This window comes from Loxodonta africana, chromosome 18, assembly GCF_030014295.1.
Source record: "Loxodonta africana isolate mLoxAfr1 chromosome 18, mLoxAfr1.hap2, whole genome shotgun sequence".
NCBI lineage: Eukaryota > Metazoa > Chordata > Mammalia > Proboscidea > Elephantidae > Loxodonta > Loxodonta africana.
This window is the reverse complement of record NC_087359.1, coordinates 36,128,780-36,153,888: the sequence shown is the minus strand read 5'-3', so window position 1 is coordinate 36,153,888 and position 25,109 is coordinate 36,128,780. Positions and strand designations below refer to the sequence as shown.

At 42.5% G+C, this 25,109-nt stretch overlaps 1 protein-coding gene across 5 annotated transcripts in view; it reads right to left on the bottom strand.

Annotated features, from left to right (window-relative positions):
* Nucleotides 1-5,636: 5,636 nt before the first annotated feature.
* IKZF3 (IKAROS family zinc finger 3) overlaps nt 5,637-25,109 on the bottom strand; it is a 90,879-nt gene continuing 71,406 nt past the window's right edge. For 4 of the 5 annotated variants that reach the window (XM_010594402.3, XM_064271126.1, XM_023553658.2 and 1 more), the window contains 2 exons: nt 19,858-19,974; nt 5,637-9,641 (listed from right to left, as the gene is read on the bottom strand). In XM_010594402.3, the coding sequence (XP_010592704.1) occupies nt 8,938-9,641; nt 19,858-19,974 (821 nt within the window). In that variant the 3' untranslated portion in view covers nt 5,637-8,937. Of the gene's footprint in view, nt 9,642-19,857; nt 19,975-20,081; nt 20,202-25,109 lie in introns of those variants that run through there. The other variant, XM_010594409.3, reaches the window with a different exon arrangement.

The window sequence follows — 25,109 nt, the reverse complement described above, 5'->3', positions numbered from 1 at the left end:
CCCTTTCCCTCCCCCAGCTTCCTCCCCTGTAGTCGCCTGAGCGCTGGGGGATCCTGCAAGCTTGCAATGCCCGGAAGGGCGGGGCGAGGCGGAGCGACGGCGCTGGGTTGTGACCCCGGCCAGTTTCACTTCTGGATCCCGCTGCGGGTGTAAAGGGAGAGTACCTGGAGGGTAGGGACACGTGGGCAAGCCGAGGTCCAGCGCCCGGGACCCCGAGTGCGCGATGGTCTTTACTCCTAGGGTGTCACACGACCCACACCTTCCTCCATTTTCCACCTCCCCTCCGCATCGGTTCCGCTCCGCTGTCCCCCGGAGCTGCCGCTCCTCCTCAGCAGCAGCCGCCTCCGCTGGGGCTGCCGACCCCCGGAGAGGCCCCGAGCGGCGTGGGCGGCAGGAGGAGCGAGCTGTGAAGCCGCAGGCAGGGGGTTAGGCTGCGGGCTGCTGAGACGCCGAGCTGTTTCTCAGAAGTGCAGCTGCCCCTCCCCTCACACCCCCCTCAACTCCCACCTCACACCGCACCCCTTCCCCCACCCACACTCCCGCCCGGCCTTTGCCGTCCTCTCCCTGGCACCCCAAGCCGGGAATCTGGTGTCTGGGTCTACGCAGAATTATGAGGAGAACCTGAGAGGGCAGAGAGTTCAGACCCAGCCTCAGGGCCCATATTCAAAGCCTCCCACAATTCCACAGGTGAGGGGACAGGAATCTGTCACCTCCCTGCCTCCCCACCTTTGTGGACCAGTACTGGACCGAGATAGAATGGTTAAAAAAAATGGCCACTTGGAAAAATCGTTAGCCACCATCACCCAAGCTCCAGCGCCCCTTCCCCACATTCCTGTTTCTGAAGTTAGACGAAAGGGCTGGAGCAATGGGGTTTGGACCAGGCTTACAGTCCCAGCTGGAAGGAACTTTAGAGATCCTTGACGCCAGGGAAAATTAAGTAAGGCCCAGAGAGGAAAGCAAAGTGCCCACTGTTACCCAGAGAGCGGCAGGGCTGGGATTGGACCCCAGAACTCCAAGTACTCAGCTGGAGTCTCCATCAGGCTGTCTCTTGCTCATTCAGACTTCGGAGCTGGCCTGGATTCACTGGCTCTGTCCATCCATTTTGTCCAAACACACACCACACACACACACACATACACATACACACACACACCCCCTCCCGGAGTCTGGGAGGGGCAGCTAAAGTCTGCGTGTGAGAAGAAGGTGGAGGTGCTGAGAATGTAATTCCAGTGGGGGTGGGATGGGGATTGAGCTGGTGGAAGGACAAGCCTAGGGGAGGAGGCGACATCTGCCCCCCTAGTTCCCATCGCCGCCCCCAGGGCTGTGGTTTATTTGACTAGGCAGCTCTTCTGGGCCAGGGGGCCAGAGGGTTGAGGGGGGAGGTGAGGTGATGGGAAAAGACTGTTCTGGGGCTTCCTGCCCCCTCACTCCTAGGGAAGGGGGGCAGTTTACATCACCCACAGGCCTTCTAACCTCCATTCTTTCCACTGTAGCGTGCTTTCCTAGGGTCTGTGCATGTTATTATGGGGGAAGGTCTGTTATTTTGGGGGAAGGGAGGCAGCTGCCTACTTCACAGGTCAAGACAGAGTTAAAACAAAACCGCAGTGAATTCAACACCCCGTGTCCTTCAGGGACTTTCCATGACACCTTCCTTCCCCCCTCTCCCCCAAGCCAGGGAGTACCTCCCCAGGGGGCCTTCTCACACCAGGTGCAGTGGCTTTTGGCTTTTATGCAAACAACTGTCTGAGCCAGGAATGCTCTGCAGCCAGAACTTGTGGCCTGGGCCTATGTGCTAGCACTCCCTCTGGCCAGTGTTCTCAGCCTTCTTAGGGCTCCCACCTCTGCTCTTCTTCAGAATCTTAATTCTAGGGAATGGGAGAAGAGGGAAGGGAGCTAGGTCCTTTTCCTCATGCCTGCGCTTGGGTGGCAGTTGCCTGCAGGTGGAGGTTTAGGCCTTTGTGAAGGATCTGGTGTGTTGAGTGATGGGGGAAGGGAGGAAGAGGGTGCAGGTGTGGGTGGCCTCCATTGCCAGGCCCACCACACTCTAAAGCATCAAATTAATTCCCAAGAATTGGGAAAAGAAACTATCCTCAGGATGGAAGGAAGCCCATTCAGCCCTAACCCCAGCACAAGTCATCCACAGAGGCTCTCCCCATTGCTTACTGGCAAAGGGGACAAGTGTCTCCTTATCTCCTTTGTGAGCAGCTTCTGCTTTGGGAAGGGAATGGGACAGGGAAGGCCACATGCCACTCTATCCAAGGCTGAAAACCAACTACCAAAAGGCCATTTTTAAATGCATTTAATGTCAAAATACAAAGTCAGACCCCCATACCCTTCCTCTCTCCCTGTCCTTTGTGTTGAGACTGAAAACTTGCTGGAGATCCTCAGAGCAGCTTGGGTAGCAGTGAAGGGAGGGGGATGAGGAGCCAGCAAAAGCTGCCACCAAACCTGGCCCCACATTTGCTAATGCTTGAAGTTCAGAAACATCCTCCTGCCTCTTCAACAGAAGAGGGGAAAGGCAAGGGAAGGTGAGGTGCTTTGGATGTAGCTGAGCAGAAAGCCAGACCACCTCTTAAAACCTGTTTTCTGACATTTTCAAAGAGAGAACACAAGATATCAGAACAAGGAGAAAGCTGCCCAATCGGTAATGCCACGTTCTTAGGAGTTTCCCCCAACACCCTAGGTTTGGGCCTCCAATTATCTAAAAATTGTATTTAAACGTTCTGCCAACTTGAGTTTCCCCGATGTGGATGAACAAGTCAAGACTTGCCTGGCTTCCAGGAAATCTCTGCTGGGAGGAAGGGAGGATGAAGCTGTGGCTTGGACTGGAGATGCTGTGCTTAGTGCGTGGATCCTGCTAAGTTCAAGCCCCCAATCCCTTAGTGTACTGAGGACCAGTGGAACCAGAATCCCATTCTAGGGGCTGGGGGTCAGCAGTAGCATACCAGTGGCAAACTCAGCAAGGTGTCAGGTGAGATGCTTTATTTAGGTGACAATTCCATTTATCTTGATACTTGGACTTTATGAAATAGCCAGAGAGGCTAAATTAAGACAATATTCCTAGGGGCAGAATGAAACCCTCCCATTCTCTGACAGCAGCAACTACAAATGACAGGCATGAACAATGACTGATTTTAAGCACACCAGTATTTTTTTTATTTTTCACTGTAAAAATCAAATTCTATTAAAAAAAACCAAAATCTTGAAAACTATCAGCAGGGTTGCTTTTGATGCTTTTATGGTTCTGGCAAGGGTGAGCATTGCTGCATTTCACAAGCGGTCTTTTTTTTAAAGTCTTTACAGAGGAGTGGGGCACCTGGCGGTGCTCCACATTGTTGGACTTCAGGTAAAATTCCAGAGTCAAGAGAGAAGTTCACTGCAGGTAGGGAAGACATTTCTGAGAACCCAGATAGGAGGGAGTGTGAGGACAGACTGTCAAAACCCTTTGCAAGGGCTCCCTCCCTCACTCCTGGTGGGAAAGCCATCCTGAGCCACAAACCCCTTTCCATTCTCAATGCCTCCCCCACCATTCTGCAGCCGAGGGTCATCCACAGACTACACTTGTGGCGGCTCGGCTCTGGCAGCCAGAAATTAAAAATAAGCTTTGGTTTTTCCAGTAGCCAAAATGATCCCTCACCGAAGCTCACAGACGGAGAGCCTGAACATGCAAAACCACAGTCTGGGTGAAGGGATGTCTGCTTTTCAAATGACCTGCTCATTCTTTGCAACCCACAGTAATTTGGTTTCTGTGAACCCACAGAAGCAGGCCCACCGAAAAAAGCCTTGTCTGCTAACCTGGAAAAGTCCTTGTGTAAATGAGTCACTGGAAATGGGATCAGTCATTTTTACAGCTGCCCCATTTTCCTAACATGTTAAAATATTTGCCCTCAGTCTTTTCAGGAGAGGAAGAAGCAAAGCTGCACTTATATTTGGAATATGAAGTAGCCCCCACAGATGTGTGGTAAAGGATTGGAAAGGAAAATGTGGGTGGCACTGTGGGGCTGTTCTCCAGGCTTTCTGGAGTGGGGCTGGTGGAGAGATAGATGGTGAGGACCATGTGAGGAAACTTGCTTGGGGGAACTAATGGTTGAAGGCTCATGAGAAGGTGAGGGAGCAAAGCTTTTCTACTTTACTGAAGTGCGATGCCATGAAGTGTCTGTAGCGTGGGGTTAACTTACACTAGTTCCAAGATTCACCACATTCTCTACCCTTATGTATTAAAACAATGTGAAGGCAATTGTGCGGTAGAGATCAGTTGCCTCCAATAACAACTGACTTACAATTATGGTCCTAGTATGGTCTTTGAGTATTTTTCATGTCTTTAAATCTAGACACAGTACACATAGTGGAATATCTGCAATCATCCAATATAATACACTGCCCAAAGTGACATTATCTTGTAGACAAAATTACATAAAAAACCTCACAACATCCTTGGGAGGTAGGTATTGTTATATCCTTACATTTTTAATCCTAACATTAACATTTCAAGAAGCAACTCAATCAATAAATGTGTAAGATAATCCACTATCGAAATAGAGAAAACTTGCATCTAACTGCTTCAAAGTGCAAAAACCTGTTTATCGTACTGATGTCATTGCAGGGTGCAAACTATATATACAGCTTGGGTAAGTCCGAGGTACATCTTGTGTAACTTTATGAGCTCACACAAGTTTATAGCCCACAGGTCTCTTCTAGGTTCTGCTACGTCCACAGTCAGGAGTCCCCAACCCTGGTTCACTTATCATCCTCAGAACTATTCAGTCCTTCAGTCTTAGAGAACACAGTCCTTTTCCTAGGATGGCCCGGATCTAGCCTTTGGGTTCAGGTCAACATTGTCCTCTTTACAGTCACTTAAATCCCAAATTGTTCTAGTTTTCTGAAGCCTGCCCATAGAAATCTTCTGAACTATACTTTTACCACAAAAAATAGCTTCCAATTCTCTAAAAGGTATCACTGTATATCTAATTCTTCTGCTTCTGATGCTATTTTCCAGGACTAAATTTTCACCCCTCTCCTTTCTTTCCTCTTGAGCTCGCAAGTCCTCGTTCTGAGTCTGAATCCTCAGAGAAGTTCAGGCTCTTTTACAAATCTGGAGTGGTCTGGAGTTTCTAAACTTCCCCTAGAGGCCAACATACCTCCTCTCAGTGGGGTACACTTTAAAGTTAGAACTTTAAAGAAACATTTCCATTACAGTCTTATCGTCTGCCCTGGGATGTATATCACAAATACTGCTTTTTCCCTTAAAACATTCTAAACCTCACATTCTTCAGGGGACAAAAAAAAAAAAAAAAAAACAACAACAACAACAAAAAACAGGAGAGCATAAGAATAGTGATGTTATTTGTAAAACTCTATGCTCATGAAATTTGTTAACACGGTGTTACAAATGAGTAAAAATTTTGTTTTTAGAAATTTCTCTTTGCAAAAGCAATCTGAGGTCATTTTTATATCTGGGCTAGTCTAAGTATGGACCTAGCAAAATGGTAAGCACCACATTTAAAAGGTGAGAAATTTTGTCACTGAGAAAGAAGCTGAGTCAATAACTGCTCTGACTGGGTAACAAAACATCAGATTAGCTAGCTTATCTCTACCAAAGCAAACGTCTTTTTGGAAGAATGACTTAAATCTAAAGACTGGTGAATTTATTAGTTATCTTTTGTTGTTTCTCTTTTTTTCTGGTGATAGTGGCAGAGGGCCATGGGGAGACACTTTTATTTAGTTCTCTGCCAGTAGGAAGTAAATGTGCAACGATCCAAAAAGTGACAGGGGAACATTTGGTGAGCTGATTTTCTTCCTTTTCCACCCTCATCCCCATTCTGTTACCTTGGCTGCAAGGGATGTTCCAGTGGGTTTGACTGTTCCTCAGATTTTGGCCTCCTGGGTGTGTGGTGGGAGGGCTAGCTAACAAGAGGGCTGATGAGAAAGAAGACGACCTACAGAGCTCTGTGTTCAGAGGGACTGAGAAAGTCAATGTGCTACCTGAAGCTGCTACAGGACTTCACTGCCCAACAGGGTCAGATGCTAGCCCTGAATCCACTCTTCTCTGTAGCCATCTTCCTAGGATCCTCTTCCCAGTCCCAGCAAGAGTGGGGAGGAGAGTGGCTATTAATTAGTACAAAGAGTAAGTACAGAAGAAGTGTTTGCCTGTGTGGTGGAAGCCACTGCATACCATCCTGGCTCAATTTTAAGACTTGAGAACATGGAGTTCCATATAGAAACTTTCTTTGGAATGTTTGTGTCCCAATCTAAGCTCAGAATGCTACAATGACAGGGCAGCCTTTGTGAATGGTCGCCCCACTCAGAAAACTGACCTCAGAAGAACGGAAACCACTTAGCAACTCCATTAGTCACAGGAAAAAGGAGGGTTATAGCTACAAAAAGTGTCCCCAGGTTGGTGGGATGGGCCTTGGGTTTACCATTTTGAGATGCAGAGGTTGGTTTCTTCACCAAAGTTTTCTACTAATCTAGGAGAAATACTCCCTTCCCCAAGCTTTCTCTCCTACTAATCCCTGCTTCCAAATTCTCTTTCTCTTGACTCTCAAAGAGTCAGCAGGATGTATGATATTTCAAGAATATAATAAGCAGCTCCTCTTTCACAATGGGTATAAGCAATCTGGCATATCTTGGGATCTAGTATTACGGAAATACAGTGATACGCTGAAGACTATGCACCAAAATACATCTAGGCCTTTAGGTGAAATCTCAAACATGTTGGGACTGTTGCCATGGTATCTCATAAAACCTTTTTCCCTGAGACAGACACCATGCTTCAAAGAAGGATAAGCCATTTGTGCAGGCTGAGGTGGAATGTTTTAATTACTGGCAGCACATAAACGAGTTGAGTGTGAGCCTAATGCATAAGCCCTTTAGAAATATCAAGGCAGATACATAAAGCACTAAACTACTGGGAATTTGGGTTTCTTGGCTCTGGTAGAAATATTCACAAAGCTGACTCTAATTTGTAAATTGGTTCCATGAAGTTGTTCCTGGAACAGAATTTATTTTCCCTAACACAAGTTCTGACCCCTGGTGGCACAGTGGTCAAAGGACCAGGCTGCTAACCAAAAGGTTGGCAGTTCGAACCCACCAGCCGTTCCATGGGAGAAAGATAGTAGCAGTCTGCTTCTGTAAAGATTTAGAGCCTTGGAACTCTATGGGGCAGTTCTACTCTGTCCTATAGGGTCACTATGAGGTGGGATCGACTTGACCGTAGTCGGTTTGGAATAAAAGTTCTTAAGAAGGAAAAAAAAAAAAAAAAAAGGCTTTGGCAAGCAGCTGCAGGTGCCAGTCTGTATGTACACTTTGGGGCAAGCTGAAAATACCTTCCTGTTTTTTGTTCCTCCCCACCATTCTCTTCATATTCACAACTCAATGGTTAAAGGAAAAATCAAACGCACTACCATTTTCACACTAAAGCAATGTGAAACATATAGTCATACACTCTTCTGCTTAATACCCATAAATTAAAAGGTTTAAAAAATAACTTGTGCTTACTGCATGATCACATTAATTTAAAGCTGGAAGAGATCTTAGCAATCATCTAAATCCAACTCTTATTTTATGGTTGAGGAAACTTATTTTTCAGAGTTAAGAGATTCACCCAAAGTCACAGAGCTAATTAGTGGCAAATATGGAATTAACAGTTTTTGTGACGCCCCCTCCCCCCCGCCTGCTGCTAATTTTACGATTATCACAGCATTTCTCGTAGATAGCATGTCCCTCATTATTACTAACGGTAAAGATGATCGATACATCTGCAGACCCAAGATCAGACTTTCGAGAATCTTCTTAGAATACAGCAGCTTCATTTAAAATGGGGGGAAAATTGTCTGATCAAGGAGAACCTTCAGCAGAGGTGTCCCCTCACCCCATCATGAAGCTCAGTTATGATCTAACAACACTCATGGCATCTACCCCCAATTCCTCCCCTATGGGGAGGGGGAGACTAAACCACACCCTTTGAATTATTTGAAAAAAGTCATTGGCAAGTTTGCTTTGGCTCTGTATGCCAGCACTCCATGAAGGAGACCAGGTCCTTTTAGGCAGCTTGTTTTTTCTTCTCCAGTTGGAATGGCTAAACCGTTTCCCCCCTCAGGCCCCTACTCTGTCAATCTTGATCAAAGGAAGTGGATGCTGTCACCCACAGTGAACAACTTTCTAGTTTCAATGACAGTCTATATTTAAGACCACTGGCTCTTCTGGTATAAAACTTCTCCTACAGACATTTGGTTTAACCCAAAGCAGCCTTTAATTGGAGATGGGAGGGTAAAGGGTGGAAGTATAAGTATCATCAGATGACTTGTTCTTTTACCTGTGCATTGACAGCGAATGGATCTGAGGCTTGAAGGATAGGGTCTTCAGCTACCAGTAACAGACACTTATTTTGTGATTGTTCTTTTCCTTAGACTATAATTTGGGATGGGGAGATTATATCACAACCCTTCAGATTTGTGTTAAGTGCAGAAGGGCAAGGCTTCCCAGCAAGGTCAGCTGGTCAGCTTTTTGTCTCTGTGGATTTGGGCATTTGACCAAAAGGCTTTTCCACATATGACGGATGTATCTGAGAAAGAATGTCTCATGCAGTATAACTGGAGGACTGTTCTGACTGGCAACAAACTTCAGTGGATGCCTGGCCTTTCTATTGCTGCAAGAGGTAATGACCAAATACTTCAATGGCTTTTAAATATCATAAGATTCAAGTCTCTGACGGGAAAACAAAGGTTTCACAAAAGTAATAACATGATTGACTTGCAAACAATTTCTGAATGAAGACAGCGTTTCTCTGGCTGCCCTTGTGAAACTGACCCTTTAGATCCTAAAAATGGTATGGAAAGGAGTTTGGAACTGAGTTAGTTCTGACAGTGATTGTTATGTAGCAGGTATCAGTTCTTAAAAATGATGTTGAATACTCAGGAGCATTCTCTAGGATGATGTTCACTTCAGCATGGCTCTGTGTTCTCCTCTGGCTATGTGAGATGAGAACTCATACCGATCATGGCTTCGATACCCACACATATTACACTCAAAAGGGTCGCGGAAGCCATGGCAACCCATGTGAATAGTGAACATCACATAATCCAGAAACAGGACGCGACAGTGGTCACACCGATACACATCCATCACCTCCCCTTCTTTGTTGATCACTTTGATGGAGTCTCTTGGGCAGATGGGTGGGGGCTTGAGGAGTTCATAAGAGCGGGGGACCTCCTTCAAGAGTGGCATCCCATTGCGAGCCCGAGGAAGGACCATGTGATTTTGCTGGTAAATGTGATTTTGGCGTTCTTCATGGTTGCTGTCAGTGTCCGTGGAGTCGTGGCCACTGTTGTTGGGGGACAGACCTCTCTCAGAAGGCATGTTCTTCTCTGACAGGTGGATGTTCTTCTTCTCCAGGTCCTGGGGGGCACCGTTTGGCATCTCAGCACGGGTGAGGGCAATGGGATACATGCTGCTGATAACTGGAACCATCTCTGAGGTGGGAGCAGGTGGTGTCTGGACTAAGGGGCGCAGGGCTTCAGCGCCAAGATAGCTGATGGCGTTATTGATGGCTTGGTCCATCATTCGGCTCTGTATTATCTCACTCTCCTTCTCATACATATAGCTGGAATTATAGTTGACGTCAAAGCAATGGCGCTTCTCACCTAGAACAGGTGAAAGAAAGGGTTACAAAGGCAGAGACTTTAAAAAATTACTTCCCAGAGTTTTCAAAAAGTGAAGAAGGAAAAAAAAAAAAGCAAAGAAGGATATTTTGCCTTTTCAAGAACACTTATCCCAAGCAGTTCCATATGGTGCTGAAGTCTCAGGAGATGCTGGCTGGTAGCAACACATTTATACAAAATAAATTAAGCCAACAGGCATTAGGTTGGGACCACAAAGTACAGTGTGTCCATTGCACATACCAGAGGGGAACCCTAGAGAAATGAGGAGAAAAAGAAGCAAAGGCATAGTAAGGAGGGGTTTAAAGGGATAAGGGAACTTCCACTGCGTACAGGAGCATTAATGCCTCACACATCGTTCGTGAACTCTTAAAACACAGTCAGCTTCCAACCTCTTATTTTCTGCTTGCTATTTTTTATTTTTTATACTAGATAGCCAGAGGGACGGAAGTGCTACAAAAGTGGGGATTCTCAGTGACTGGCCTCAGCAGGTTTTTAAATAGCTAGAGGTAGAGAAAATAACCCCAAAACTCCAACTTACCACTTGCAAAACACACCAGTCACCAGACTAACAGAGATTTCAGTAAAAGAGCTTCAAATGCAGAAAGTTTTAGAAAAGGTCTCTCGATGAGAGATGATGATCTTTGTCCCTTTCATCATGTATTACTCCTCTTTTGCTTAAAAAATATGTCATCGCTATGTATGTGATCATACAGGTGTGAGATTGGCCATTAGGCCCACCTCACACTTCACTGACTGACAAAAATTTATTTGTGGTCACCCTCTCCTACTTCTTATGTCAAACTGCTGAGAAATGCTGAAAATAGTTTAGCCACCTTCTGGGTGTGTAGGTGTTGTGTGTTAGAAAACAGAGGCTCTCTGGCCACAGGAAAGGCAGGAACGGGTCTGCAGTGATGACAGATGAGCTCCGTGGTGAGTGGCTGGTGGAGAGAAGAGAAAGCATGGAAGATGTATCAAGTGATGCTAAAGTTATTCCTGACGCTTTTTTATTCCCTTCACCTTGGATTCTAGAGATATTTGCTGAACCACATCCTCTTCTACGCCTTTCTAGGCAGGTTGTAGTTCCAAAATTTGTTGCTGCCATACAGTAAAGGGCTCATTAATGAAAACAAACAAATATACAAGAAAACAAGAATAACTCGTTCCTATTTTTGAGGTTTCTCCAACCTAGTGGGAGAGAAATAAGACCTGCATATATACAATTGGAGAAAAATTATATGCTAAAAGTTGTGAATGGGCTGCTTTGCTATATGAAAGCCTTTGCTTTTATTTTAAATTTCACAGTTGAAGCATTTAAGCAGAGTAACATGTCTTTTGTAAAAAGAATTATAAGGCAACATATACAAAAGAGCAAGACAGTTTGGAACAAACTGTATATTTAAGTGTAAGGGAATGCAAAGAAATTCAAGAGTAGTTGAGGTCCCAGACAGAGCTAGAGAAAAATGCAGAACAAAATTCTAGCTCATAAAGAAAGATTAGACTTGCTGGCTTGACAGAGACTGGAGAAACCCTGAGAGTTTGGCCCCCGGACACTTTTTCAGCTCAGTAATGAGGTCACTTCTGAGGTTCACCCTTCAGTGAAAAATGGAACAGGCCCATGGAACAAAACAAGACTAAAGGGGCGCACCAGCCCTGGGGCAGGGACTGGAAGCCAGGAAGGAACAGGAAAGCTCGGTAATAGGGAATCCAGGGTTGAGAAGGAGAGTGTTGACGTGTTGTGGGGTTGTTCACCAATGTCATACAACAATGTGTGTACTGTTTGATGAGAAAACTAGTTTGTTCTATAAACCTTCATCTAGAGTTCAATTAAAAAAAAAAGAGTAGTTGAGGAAGCGAAAGCATTTTGGGAAAATCTAGATGAACTGATGAGCTGGTCTTGATGAACTGGTTAGGATTTAGATTTTAGACATTCTAATGAGAGAGGGAGAGGCAGTGGTGATTCAGTGGTAGAATTTCGTCTTCCACATTGGAGACCTGTGTTCAGTTTCTAGCCAATGTACCTCATGCGCAGACACCACCCATCTGTCAGTGGAGGCCTGCATTTTGCTATGACGGCGAACAGGTTTCAGCAGAGCTTCCAGACTAACATGGACTAGGAAGAAAGGTCTGACTATCAACTTCTGAAAATCAGCCAATGAAAACCCTATGGTTTATAACAGTCTGATCTGCAACCAATCAAGGGGATGGTGCAAGACTGGCAATGTTTCATTTCGTTGTGCGTGGGGTTGCCCTAAGTTGGGGGCTGACTCGACAGCATCTAACAACAGTAAGATTTAGAGAGGAGCATGAATGAAAGCAGAGAGGTGGAAATACACAGAACATGAGCAGGGAAGAGTAAGAGAGTCTGGCTAAGGTTATATCAAGGAGCGTGAAATAAAGTATTTCTAAAACTTCACTTACCCACTTCTTCACATTCTAACATATCCACATGCCAGGGAATTGGGGTCGAGAGCATGAGCTCCAGAATCAGGCTGGGTTTGATGCTAGCTCTACCAGTTACTAAAGGAGTGACCTTGGGCAAGTTACTTAATCTGTCCATTGCCACCAAGTCCTCATATAAAATGGGGATAAAAATCCTATCTACCTTGAGGGATCATTGGAAAGCACTGAGAATTGTGCCTGGCACATAGAAAGCACTTAGTAAATGTCAGGGGTATTTTGTTGTTGTTTAAATCAGCTCACTTTTTTTTTCTGGCTAAGATTAAAAAAAAAAAAAATTTAAGGAAACTTTATATCATCAACACAGAAACCAGAATCACTTGCCATAAATAGAAGGTAATTATGAAAAATAAAGACAACAGAGTAATTTATTAAATTCTGATCAGATACTACCATGAGTAGAAAACTTTTAGACTAAGATCCCCATCTTCCTTGTTAATAACAGAGATTAGCAAGTGTGAAATTAGTGTTAGAAGCAACTAGCATCAAATTAAGTCTTAACCTTTCTCCTTGGTATAATCAGTAAGACTGAAAAAGGACTTTAAAAAAATAATTTTCTTACTATGTGAACCACGTTTTTTTTAATGTCCTGTGTGCCTCCTGGCAGTCTGCATCCCACATTTTGGGAAACATTGAAAAAAGATAAATATGGTAGGACCGAATAATGGGCATTCTGAATGACCAACCATAGGGTGTGGATTTGAACAAACATGGCCTTGAGCAAAAGAGACTTGTGGTCAAACGTTATTTTCAGGATATTAATGTAACAGCAATGAGTAAAATGGAACAGAACTGACAGAAATTGGAGCCACAGAGACCAGCACCCCCTGCATCCCTACTACCTTAAGGCCATGGTGATAGTTTCCAGATAAATACCTGGGGGAGAGGAAAAATATGCAAAGAGAAACACCCTGCTTTGGCAACTCAACAGTAAGCAACAGAAAAGTAGACCTTTGCCAAAGTAACCAATGGTTCTTATTCAACTTCTAGATTGGAGACATCTTTGATCAAGACTGTCTGGAAAAATGAGACTGAGAACCTAAAAATCAGCTAACATCACAAACACTCATTCCTCTGAAAAGGCCCAAGAAATGATGAACTTTGGTGTCTTGGTCTTTTCAAGGTTATTGATAGTTTTCAAATGTGACCAGCTGTACTCAACTCCCCAGATACCTAGGACCCGTTTTTATCTTCTCACCTAATGGAGATGGTCCAGAAAGTATCTGGGGTAGGGCAGGCAATCACAAACTGCTTTTACCCTTTCTCCCAAGAGCTTGCTTTACTTAACTAGGCCTACAGTTTCACAGTCTTTACCACCTGCAGCACATGTCAGAAAACAGCTGAATGCTGAAGTTGTCAGAGACAAAACATTAAGAGGAAGATAAACCCCTGGATGAGTGGAAATAGGTGACAAGAGTTCTGTGGTTAGCGCAGAATACTGTTCATTGTTAAGAAGATGGGAGAGCCTTAGAGCTTCACGTGCACACAACCTGCAATCATCAGATCCCCTCATCTCCGAGTTACGGTAACTTGAGCGGTACAGATGATTATCAGTCACCTGTAGACACGATGACTCAATGTGTATGAAACTCAGCAGGGGTAAGCTACAGTAATTGAAAAGCCAAGAGCTCACGTTTCTTTAGTAACACACTCATAAAAAAGGTTAGTCAAACCACAAGAGTGTAACTGCTTCCAAACTTGCACAGAGCCTCTAGTCCAGCTTCTAGTCAAAATCGCACCACATCTTTGAATGATTCACGATACCAGCTGCAGGCTGAATTAGAAGGTTTCTTCCAATGAAAATACAAATGGCAACAGCAAGTCCTAAGTTTAGAAACCAAGACTGCCTGGTTGGTATTCCCTACCTATGATTCTTTTTAAAAGTGTCAATCTCTAGTATCTACACTTTGGTAATTCTAAACTGGCCAACCCCCTGACCTGAATGGCTGCCACATGGTGAGGGCATATGGTTGTTCGCTTCTAACCGCCAAACTGGAAATATAGAATCACAGACCAGAGCTAGAAGGGACCTTAGCTGAGTATGTGGATTCAGATCTCTGCCTTAAGAGTTGGGAGACAGGATCCACCACCCTGTTCCCTTCTGGTCATTATATTTCACAGTACCTACCAAAAAAAAAAAAAAAAAAAAAAATTTTTTTTTTTTTTTTTTTTACCACTGTCTGTGTAGTAACACTACTACTGACAGCTACTTTGTACTGAGCTCCTACTGTATGTCCAGGGCTGTCCCAGCTACTTCATATATTATCTCGTTTTATCATCACATCAGTCCTAAAAGGTGAGAAGTATCATCTCTTAGATGAAGAACCTAAGGCACAAACAGGCTGATCAACTTTCCAAGGTCACCCAGCTGGTAAACAGAGAACAAGGAAGCAATCCAAAGGCCCATATATCTCAGTAAATTTTTGAGCTTAACTGCTGTTTCCCTGCTGCTGCCTTGCCCATGGCTGCACAGCCCCACCACTGAGGTGGCTTCACATTCTCAGCTGGGGTGACTCCCATGAGCAGAGGAAAAAGAGGCTTAGCGGCAGCAACTGTGCTTTGTTCCACATGGACCAGCACATGCATTCAAGGAGTATGATGCAGAGAGTTATTGTGATGTTTATAAAGTGTCTAACAGAGTGCCTGGTATAAGTAAGCAGTCACGAAGTAGTAGATCTATTATTATTATTACAATTTGCATAGCACCATGTCAGATGTTTTGAGGAATACAAACATAAGTTTGCAATTCAATAGGTGAGATGCAGCATTTACACAATTTTATTACCAATTAGTGTCCTTAAGTGCTACATGACGGAACAAAGCATAGAGTAGCCAAGAGAATGGAGAGAAAATTATGGACCACTTCTTAAATATGACACACCTAACCTGGGAGAAATGTTCCTCTATTCTTTTCTTTAAAGTCTCCTTGTATTCTGAGAGGTTGTAGTGGTGTTGGTAGTAGTGACAGTCATAGACATAACAAAAAGCAGACTATTAAACTTGAGTGCAGAGGGAGAACAGAACAGAGAGAGAATTCAGCGTATGGGGATGTAAACAATGTGTCCTTAAAAGACCTTTAACAGAGGATGTGAAGGAGGGTATTCCAGACAGAAAACAAAAAGACCAATTACATAGGGGTGGGATAAGTAGTTCACTGTGGCCGAAGTAAAGGATTAGTTCACTGAAACGATGAAATTAAAAAGCTAAGTTGGAGACAGATTGTGGGAGGCTTGGAAAGCCTGACTGACTGGTCTGGATTTTATCTCAATGGGGAGCCAATGAAAGGTTTCTGAAGCGGGGTGTTGGGGGAGGGGGTGATTAGAGCTATAGAAAAATAACACAATTCCAATATTACAGGCACCTTGTTGGGGTTTTCTTTAAGTTCCTTCAAGTCACTTAAGTGCTTTTGTCACTACATTCACTCTACTTCTCCCATGTATTACGAAGTACTCTTATTGCAAGTCCACACACAAAACAAGCAAACAAAAAAGAAGTCAGGATAATAGGGTAAACGGAGTATCTGATGATCATCATGGCTCTGATCTTATTCTAAATGAGACTAAAATCACTAACACGTCTTCCACTAGGAGGAAAACAGAGGGTAGCCACAGAACAAGAAGCAGGAAGGAAGGGAGAGAAGAGAGAGAGAGCTGTCGGGGCAGTGGTGAGGGAAACTGAGCTGGAGATCATATTTTGTTGCTGCAGAAGCCTTTGTCCTCTGTGAGACACTGCGAAGAGCCATGTGGATGTTATCTGTCCTGAGGAGTTACCAGAAGACAATTCGTTTCTCAAGGAAACATATCCTTGCAGGAGAATGACTGCCTTTCTTCAGGGGGCGTTCTTCCACTAGTTCCCAATGACCAGACTCTTCCCTGTCAAAGCCCGTGTGTGGCACCATAACATGCACGGCTCTAGATGCCTCCTGGGGAAGGAAGGCCTAGATTGCAACACCTTATGGACGCACATTCTGGTCTGGCTCTGTCACATCCTGCTATGTCTCTTCATCTCTCTGGTCCTCCTTCCCTCTTTGGTAAAAGATCTTTGCTATATGGTCTCTAATAGCCCTTCAAGCTCTAAAATGCTACGACTGTAATGCTTAGAGGATTATGGACTTGTGGTCTTTGGGAAGGGGTGGGAGAAAATAATTTTTGCTCTTAGAAACAAGTATTAAAAACTGCTTCCTGTCACTCTGTTAACCAAAGCAGATGATTTCTCATTAGTTACTTCACAGGGAGAACTGATGGTGTTTGCTGAAGTGTCAAAACCTCACTAACATGTTTACCACGAGTGAGTGAGATCTTTTTTCATGTTCTTTTCAACATGAAAACTTCCTTTAATAAAGTAATACACAAGAAAATAAGGAGATGCTATAATAGCTACTTTGGTCTGAACAACACATCTGTTTTTGGGAAAATAATGAAAATCAGGAAATAGAAATACACAGATACAGTCATTTTTCTCCTCCTTCCAGGAGAGAAATCTGGGCTCCATCTTGAGTCAACTGTTTGAAGATGGCCTAGTTAGACATATAGTCAAATATGTTTATACTAGGAGGACAAGATTCAGAGAAAGGAAAACCCCTAAAAGGGTTAAGATGCCAAAAATCAAGTCTTCTTGTCTGAAAAGAACAGCTAAGAAGTATTTTGATGATGTAAAGATGCTGATTTGATGGATGGTGTGTCCGTTTATTTCTTATTTTACAGAAAGTGACAGCACATTTCATGGAGAATTAGACAAAAATTTGTTCTACTTTTCTCCTACTTGGGCAATTTAATTTTACTCTTCCTCTTCAACAGAGGCATGCTCTGTGTTTCTAAATGCATTCAGACTTAATCCAATCCCCCTTCCTCAGTTCATCTCTAATGGAGAAAAATGCTCCTTTTGGTAATACCTCTAGCCTGCCAGGAAAGTAACAAGCTGACCTGATGGTATAATTTCCCTTTACTCTCACAGTTCAAGAGGTCAGGGAAGCCAGGGTTGGTCTGAGTGCTGTGCACAACTGTCAGCAAAGGATTAAAGGGAATGACTCATTCTTCCTTCACACCTCACCCATTGCCATTTCCCTGGCAGCTGAATCTGTTCAGAAACTGGTGTCTTAGAGAGGATTTTAAACACAGGAGAAGAGGGAAAACATTAGCCCTAAATCTTTATATCACTTCATCTCATACCCTGGATAGTGTCACAGATAACTTTCCCTTTCCCACCCCCCTTGATATTACTATTTCCTATCACAAAGGTTGAGTCAGTTAAATGATTCCAGCAGTTTCTTTTATTAAATGTTCCCCCTCCCCAAAAACATAGATGCAGGATATAAGTTACCACTAGAAGATTAGAACATGGCCTATGAACAAGAATATCACCTATATCATAGAAGCTCTACGACCATTTGGATGTAGTGCCAGCCTAAGCAAAATTTATGAATGTTGAGCAAATACAACTGTATTACAGATTCTCAGGGTTAACATCTTCCTCAAAAAAAAAAAAAAACTTTAAAACACATAATATGGTTTATAATAAGCCATATATAATAATAAACAATATCTATACAACTCTGAGAAAAAAGTTACCTTAAGTTCTACACACGGACTTTAGAAACACAAAGTGGTAGCCGCGATTGCTGCCTTAGATTTCTTATTCATCTCACAGACTCGCAGAATGTTAGCGCTGGAAGGGACCTTCCAGATCACTTCATCACCTATCCAGTCTCCTCATTTCACAGATGAGTCAATAGAGGCCCAGAAAGGTTACGTGATTTGTCTAAGCACACACAGTAAAGAAATGACTGAGCTAGAATCGGAACCTGGGTCTTCTGACTTCTGATCCAGGGCTCTTTCAGTCCAGCACTTTTTCTACTGCATGATACCACAATTTACCAAAAAAATTTCCCCCAGTTATTCTGAGCCATGAAGCCCTGAGGTTGCTATCTCAGCTCAAATTATGAACTAACTCTACCGGGGTTCCTGATTCCAGCACAGAGAGAACATGATGGTTGATGAGAGAAATCAGTACCTACAAAATCAGCATCTCTCATGAGTCTGGAAATGGAGGAGCGAAGACTCTCTGGTAGAAATGATAACAAACAAACAGAACAGATCCCCGAGGCCCTGCGGCAAGAGGCAAAATGGCATGGGTTTGGCCACATGAAACGTTGTTTTAAACCCAGGAAAATACCAAAGTGACTTTTATTATATTGAATAGGGCTTCAACTCAACTATAGGTTTAAGGCAGCTGTAAGAACTAGGTACCTTCTCTTATCTGTAGTTCTCTTAGACTAAAATGCACAGACCATAACTCTACTTCTTTCTTTTTTCCTTACCCATCTCTCCCCATGTTCCTAATCTGCTTCAGCCATTTCTAGAGTCAAAACTTTCCCCAAATTAAAACATACTTGCAGCACAGAATAACGATCCAAGCTTTCTTTTGTACTCTAGTCACAACCTCATCACATAAGCAAAGCTCGAAAGATAGAGGGGCAATGTTTTAAGACAGCTTCTTGGAATCACAATCGGTCCACTGTACCTGAACTCTGTCACTACCTGGCCCCCTGACATGTCTCACTGAGGGGAGAGAAGAGGGGAAGGAGGAGGGAATGTGTCTAAACTGAAATGCACCAACCTCAGTCTGACACATTTATTCTTAAAAGTGACTAAAAGTATACAAAAACTTTTCAACTCATAAAAATAAAGAAGCAGAAATAAATACTACATTAATTAGGTAATCCCAAAATATATATGGGCTCTTTCAATCTACTTCTGTGATTCACAGAGAATGTCTGCATGTACAAAATTATCTAGACTAGAATAAAATTTAGTCAGATGTAAAAACCGAGCAAGCACTTAATACCTGTAAAAGTTACTGAAAAGAATAAACAAAAAAGGGCTGAAGTGAAAAACAGCAGCAAGCAGCTTTGGAAAAAGAGACTGATGGGTTTCTAAAATATTAGTGGTGTGGAGGGAGTTCTATTTTTGTTTGATAACGATTTTTGTTCAGTATCACTGACCAACTATCCATTTGTAGCAAAAGTGATGCATTCAATTCAGCTGCCTACTTCAAATATACAAATCTATTTCAATTACCATGATCACATTTATGTAAACATCTGGAAAAGTTTAGAAAAATATCTCTGCCATTCAGCAATCCTAACACTTTAATGAACATAATTATTTCTTAGCCATCTCATTCTGCTGTATCTTTTGACAATGTGAAAACCAGTGGCATAAAAAGTAACTCCAGTAAGACAAATGACTAACTCAAACCTTGTTATTTAAATCTGTTTTCCCAACCACTTTCCCTTAAAGCCAATTCTCAAACTAAACAATACATGGCAATACATTATAAACCATGAAAAAAGTTTGAGCCTGCCAACAGAATCAACTTGTAAAATATAATTACAAAAGATTACAAAAATGCTCTCTCCAAAATCTTACTGGTGTAAATTGCACGCAATGCTCTCATGCAACAGATATCATTCAGAATAAAGAGGAAGATGCAGCATTTTTAGCACCAACTCCATTTAGGAAATTGGACACAAAATACTCCCATCATCTGTAGTTAAGATTTTTTAGTTAATATCTTTTATTCTATTTGCTCTAGTTATCAAAATGAACCATGAAGAACAAAAGCAGACAATGGAAAGCCAATTACCTTATTTAAACATAGATTAAGCTAGGAAGGGCCTGTCCTGTGTTATCTCATTCAACCTATCTGCTAAGAGCAGCAGGAAAAAGGTTTGTATTCTTACCAATGAACTTCTGAGGCATTGAGCTTTTTCGTTTTGCCACATTGCTTGCTAATCTGTCCAGAACGAGAGCTCTTTCAGTTCCCATCTCTGCTTTGATGTGTCTTGCCTCCACACTTGCTGGTTCGGAAAAATGTAAAAAGAAGAAGGAAAAGAACACGGTAAATAGAAAGAAAAGGAAATAAGGAAAAGCATCAGCGGTCTGATCCACACTCTGCTGTTGTTACCTGTTATTACTGCTCAGAGTCTTCCTTGGGGTACCTACTGTGGTCAGTGAAGCCGGCACAAGGGCACATTCAAATCTTGTAGTCTTATGCTGAGATGGGAAAGCCCGACCCATCCCCAACCAGTACCTTCATTAGCAAGAGGAAGTATTAAATAAACAGCCTGGACGTGGTTGGTTGCAAAAAGATAGATAGATGGGGATCTTCTAACCCCTGATCAGCCTTCTTTCTGATTCTGAGTAACTCTGCGTGTGACACCTGCAGACTGATATAATTCTTCTTAACAACTCTGAAAAAAGGCATGGTGCCCTAGATTTATTGCTCTGTTTATGTTAATAGCACTGTTGAAAACAGATACACTTACCCAGATAGCAAGAAATCTACTCAGTGATTTGTGTACTGAAATTCTCAGTGTTTTCTGATTTCCAGCGTGCTCCTCTCAGTGTCTATCTTTTAAATACTATTTCTCTGGGCTCTGCATTATCTGTTTCATATGCTCTTCACATTTCAAAATTGTCTCAGCTAATATTTCCCTGAGTAACACTTCTGTCTTGAAATTAAAGAACAATCAGTATAATGCAGCTCTATTGTATCTGTAATGAAAAATGTGAATAAAAACTGCCTAGGGGCTCATTGTCAACACGTGAACAGACCTCTGAATGGTGTAGGCTTGTGGTTCTCAGATCTGGATGAATATCAGAATGACCTGGAGAGCATCTAAGAGATACCTATGCCCAGGCCCCACTTTAGACCAATTAAATTAGGATCTCTGGTTTAGGGGACTGGTCAACAGTATATTCAAGCCTCCTCAGATGATTTTTAAAATGCAGCCAGAACTGAGAACCACTAGAAGAATATATACAAAGAGTGCCCACATAACAATCAACTAAAATAGTATGTTGGGATAAACATAGTATAACTTACCTTGGGACAGCAGGCAGTACCCAACAAGAGTTTATGTCTAAAGTCTAAAGAGATTCTAGCTGCTCAAATCTGAGGCTTTAAACTTTAACACATGGTACTACCCTAGATTTCAGGAAACTTTTTTCTGTAAAGGGTCAGATAATAAATGATTTAAACTCTGTGGCACCCATATGGAAGGAGCCCTGGTGGTACAGTGGTTAAGTGCTCGACTGCTAACTGAAAGGTTGGCTGCTTGAACCCATCAGCCACCCCACGAGAGAAAATGTGGCAGTCTGCTTTCAAAAAGATTACAGCCTGGGAAACCTATGGGACAGTTCTACTCTGCCCTACAGGGTCGCTATGAGTCGGAATCAACTTGACAGCAATAGGCTGGACAAACCTCAACGGGAAGGCATACAACAACAAACCGAATCAAACATATTGTGATGCTATAATTTCTCTCTGCTGTATCATAATCATTTCAGAAGTCCTGGTGGCACGATGGTTAAGTGCATGCCTGCTAACTGATAGGTCAGCAGTTCAAACTCACACTCCATCGGAGAAAAAACCTGGTGATCTGCTCCAGTAAAGATTACAACCTAGGAGACCCTATGGGATGGTTTGACTCTGTCACACTGAGTCACTATGAGTTGGAATTGACTTGACGGCACACAACAACAACAAACTGAAATCAAGTATTCATACATTTCTAATCTGCCCATGGAAGAAGTAATTAAAGTAAATTTAAGAGACCAGAGTAAAAACCAAAACCAGTTGCTGTTGAGTGGACTCTAACTCATGGCAACCCCATGTATGTCAGAGTAGAACTGTGTTCCATAAGGTTTTCAATGGCTAATTTCTGGGAAGTATATTGCCAAGCCTTCCTTCTGAGGCACCTCTGAGTGGACTCGAACTGCCAGCCTTTCTGTTAGCAGCCAAGCAGATTAACTGTTTGCATCACCCAGGGACAAAAACAAGTGATGATTGCAGAATGATTTTTTTTCCCCAAATATAAATACAGATTTGGGACTTGTCAAAATTTATTCTGTATTTGAAGAATATGTTGTGTTTGCTACCTGAAGGGGTTCTACTATACAGAAATAATGTTACAAATTCCATAGTCTCTCAGACTTTTACCGCAAATGGAGATGCCCACAGAGAAGAAAGCTGACCATCCCTGCAGTAAATGCAAGATTGGGAAACACTTCCAAGGCGAGACTACAAACTGTGGCCAGAGTGAGAGAACGAATACCAGTTTAGAAAAGTATTTAATGCAAAGTATTAAATATTTTTCACTTTGTTATTGCGAATTTTTTAATCACTATGCTAGTCATCAAACAATAAATTATAAAGCTCAGCTGTTTATGTTCAGGAATAAAATGAAATCAGGCCTTAAAAATGAATAAGAGGGAAACAGGATGGTGAAAATTACCATATTTTCTAGGCTTAGTGAGATTCTTGTCAAAAATAATTCTATGCTCTAAAGAAATGAGCCCTGGTGGCACAGTGGTTAAGAGCTTGGCTGCTAACCAAAATGCTGACAGTTCGAATCTACCAGCCGCTTCTTGGAAACCCTATGGGGCAGTTCTAGTCTGTCCTAAAGGGTTGCTATGAGTTGCAATCAACTTGACATGTCAACAGGTTTGGTTTTTTTTTTCCCCTGAAGAAAGAAATCAGTCTCCAGTATTTAAGCTATTAATAATACTATCTGTGTAAATGAGAACAATTAAGGGGCTGCATAAGGGGGCTGGGCAACTTTTGGGTTAATGATAAAGTACTGTGACTTTTGTTGACCAACAGCTATAAATTATGGTGACAGGACACTGCTATTTGAAGTGGGTCAAATTCTGTCCAGCCCAGGGATAGGTTTAAACAACCAAACAGGAAACTATTATATATATTATTTCCTTTTACACAAACCACCACCAGATGTGGCACTACTCAGAGCCCTAAGAACATAGAGGTGAGAGACAAAGGCTTGGGATTTAAAATAGGTTCCTGAGGCTTTTATAAAGAGGTTTTTTCTTAGAAGCATGGGAAAAGCTGCTTGCTAAATTTGTTCTTTGACTAGGAAACATTTGTTCTGGTTCAACCAATTTTGAGAGGATGAAATTCAGGTAGGCCTAACCCTCCTCTTTTTTATTATAAAAAAGATTTATAGTGAAATGAGAATGAAAAACAGTGTTTTGGGAATTTTTACTTTTTATATGTGTTTTACCACTATTCTTACTAGTCTCTTGCAGTCACTCCTCAAATGGCTCAATTGTTACCCGGAGGTATGTCCATTCAGTCCCAGGACTTAGCCCAAGCATCATGATGCCAGTCTAGTTTTCCCATTTGTCTCTCAGAAGTCACTGTCTACATTTACTGAAGTCACTACCAATTACAACAAGTAGCCTCCTGAAGACACATAATCAATATCCTCTCCATTTGGGAGGATGCTGAAGCTGAATGCATTGACCTAAATAATGTAATTAGGGCATGCCACTAAATGTCAACCTCTGAGATAACATCACCTTTTATCCTTGGTTACCCACCCAGCTTGTCTTAAAAGTCACTTCCAGACACATCTCACTCTGTAAATCAGTGACCATATTCCTGATATTTAAAAAAATAAAACTCCAGAATGTTTACGGATGGACAGATAATTTGAGGCATGGGTGGAGACTTTCTCATTTCCATATGTCTGGTTAGAATGAAAGAAATCTTCAGAAAGTAGGACTTGCATTCACCCACACCCTCTCCCTGGACCATCAAAAATCACTCAAAATATCAACTCCAAGGTCCCAACCCTCATTATACAAACGAATACGTTCTAGAGATTAAGTACAACTTTACTGAGTTAACTGTGTTTTTCTTTTTTATTGTATTTTAGATGAAGGTTTACAGAACAAATTAGTTTCTCATTGAACAATTAATACACATATTGTTTTCTCACACTGGTTGCCAACCCCATGACATAACACTCTTCCCCTTCTTGACCTTGGGTTACTAGCTCTCCTGTCCCCTCTTGCCTTCTCGTGCTTGCCCCTGGGCTGGTGTGCCCATTTAGTCTCATTTTGTTTTATGTGCATGTCTAATCTTTAGTGGAAGAGTGAACCTCAGAGTGACTTTAGTACTGAGTTAAAAAGGTGTCCAGGGGCCATACTCTTGGAGTTTCTCCAGTTTCGGTCAGACCGGTAAGTTTTTTTTTTTTTTCTGAGTTAGAATTTTGGTCTACATTTTTCTCCAGCTCTGAGACCCTCTATTGTGATCTCTGTCAGAGCAGTCAGTGGTGGTAGCCAGGCACCATCTAGTTGTGCTGGACTCAGTCTGGTGGAGGCTGTGGTACTTGTGGCCCATAACTTATTTGGACTAATCTTTCCCTTGAGTCTTTGGTTTTCTTGATTCTTCCTTGCTCCAGAAGTGGTGGGACCAGTGGAGTATCTTAGATGGCTGCTCACAAACTTTTAAAACCATACGCCACTCACCAAAGCAGGATGCAGAACATTTTCTTTATAAACTAAGTTATCCCAATTGAGCTAGATGTCCCCCAAGACCATGGGCCCCAACCCTCAGCCCAGTAATTCGGTCCCTCAGGGAGTTTGGATGTGTCTATAATTGTGTTTTCTAATTGGTTAATTGGACAAAGGTTAAAATTTCTATTGAATATGGTACACTCTCATTTCCTTTCTCTATTTACTAGTCTTTTGTTTCACAATTGTTGGACACCTACTGTGCTATACCATTAATGAGAACCCTTTAAAACACAACAAAATGCTCTGGAGTTAGACAATCTCTTTGGGATTACAGAGGAATTTGGGCAGTACACTGAAAATTAAAAAAAAACAAAAAACAAAACGAGGACTACTGATTTTTGGTCTTCTGCTTCAACTTTAGGACTTAATTGTCTATTTATACAAACAGTCTAGACTTGTTATCTTGTCACATCATGTCTCAGAAATATAAGTGGAGGGAAACCAGTTTGGCAAGATAGTAAGGGAACAAGATAATGGGTTTAAATGACGAAAAAGGAAATCCGTTCCTGGGTGGTGTTTGGCGGTTTAATGTTGCAAAGAGTGGGTGTGGGGAATATGGGATGATGGCAAGGAACAATTTGCACACTAGGTTCATGAGTGAGCACAGGAC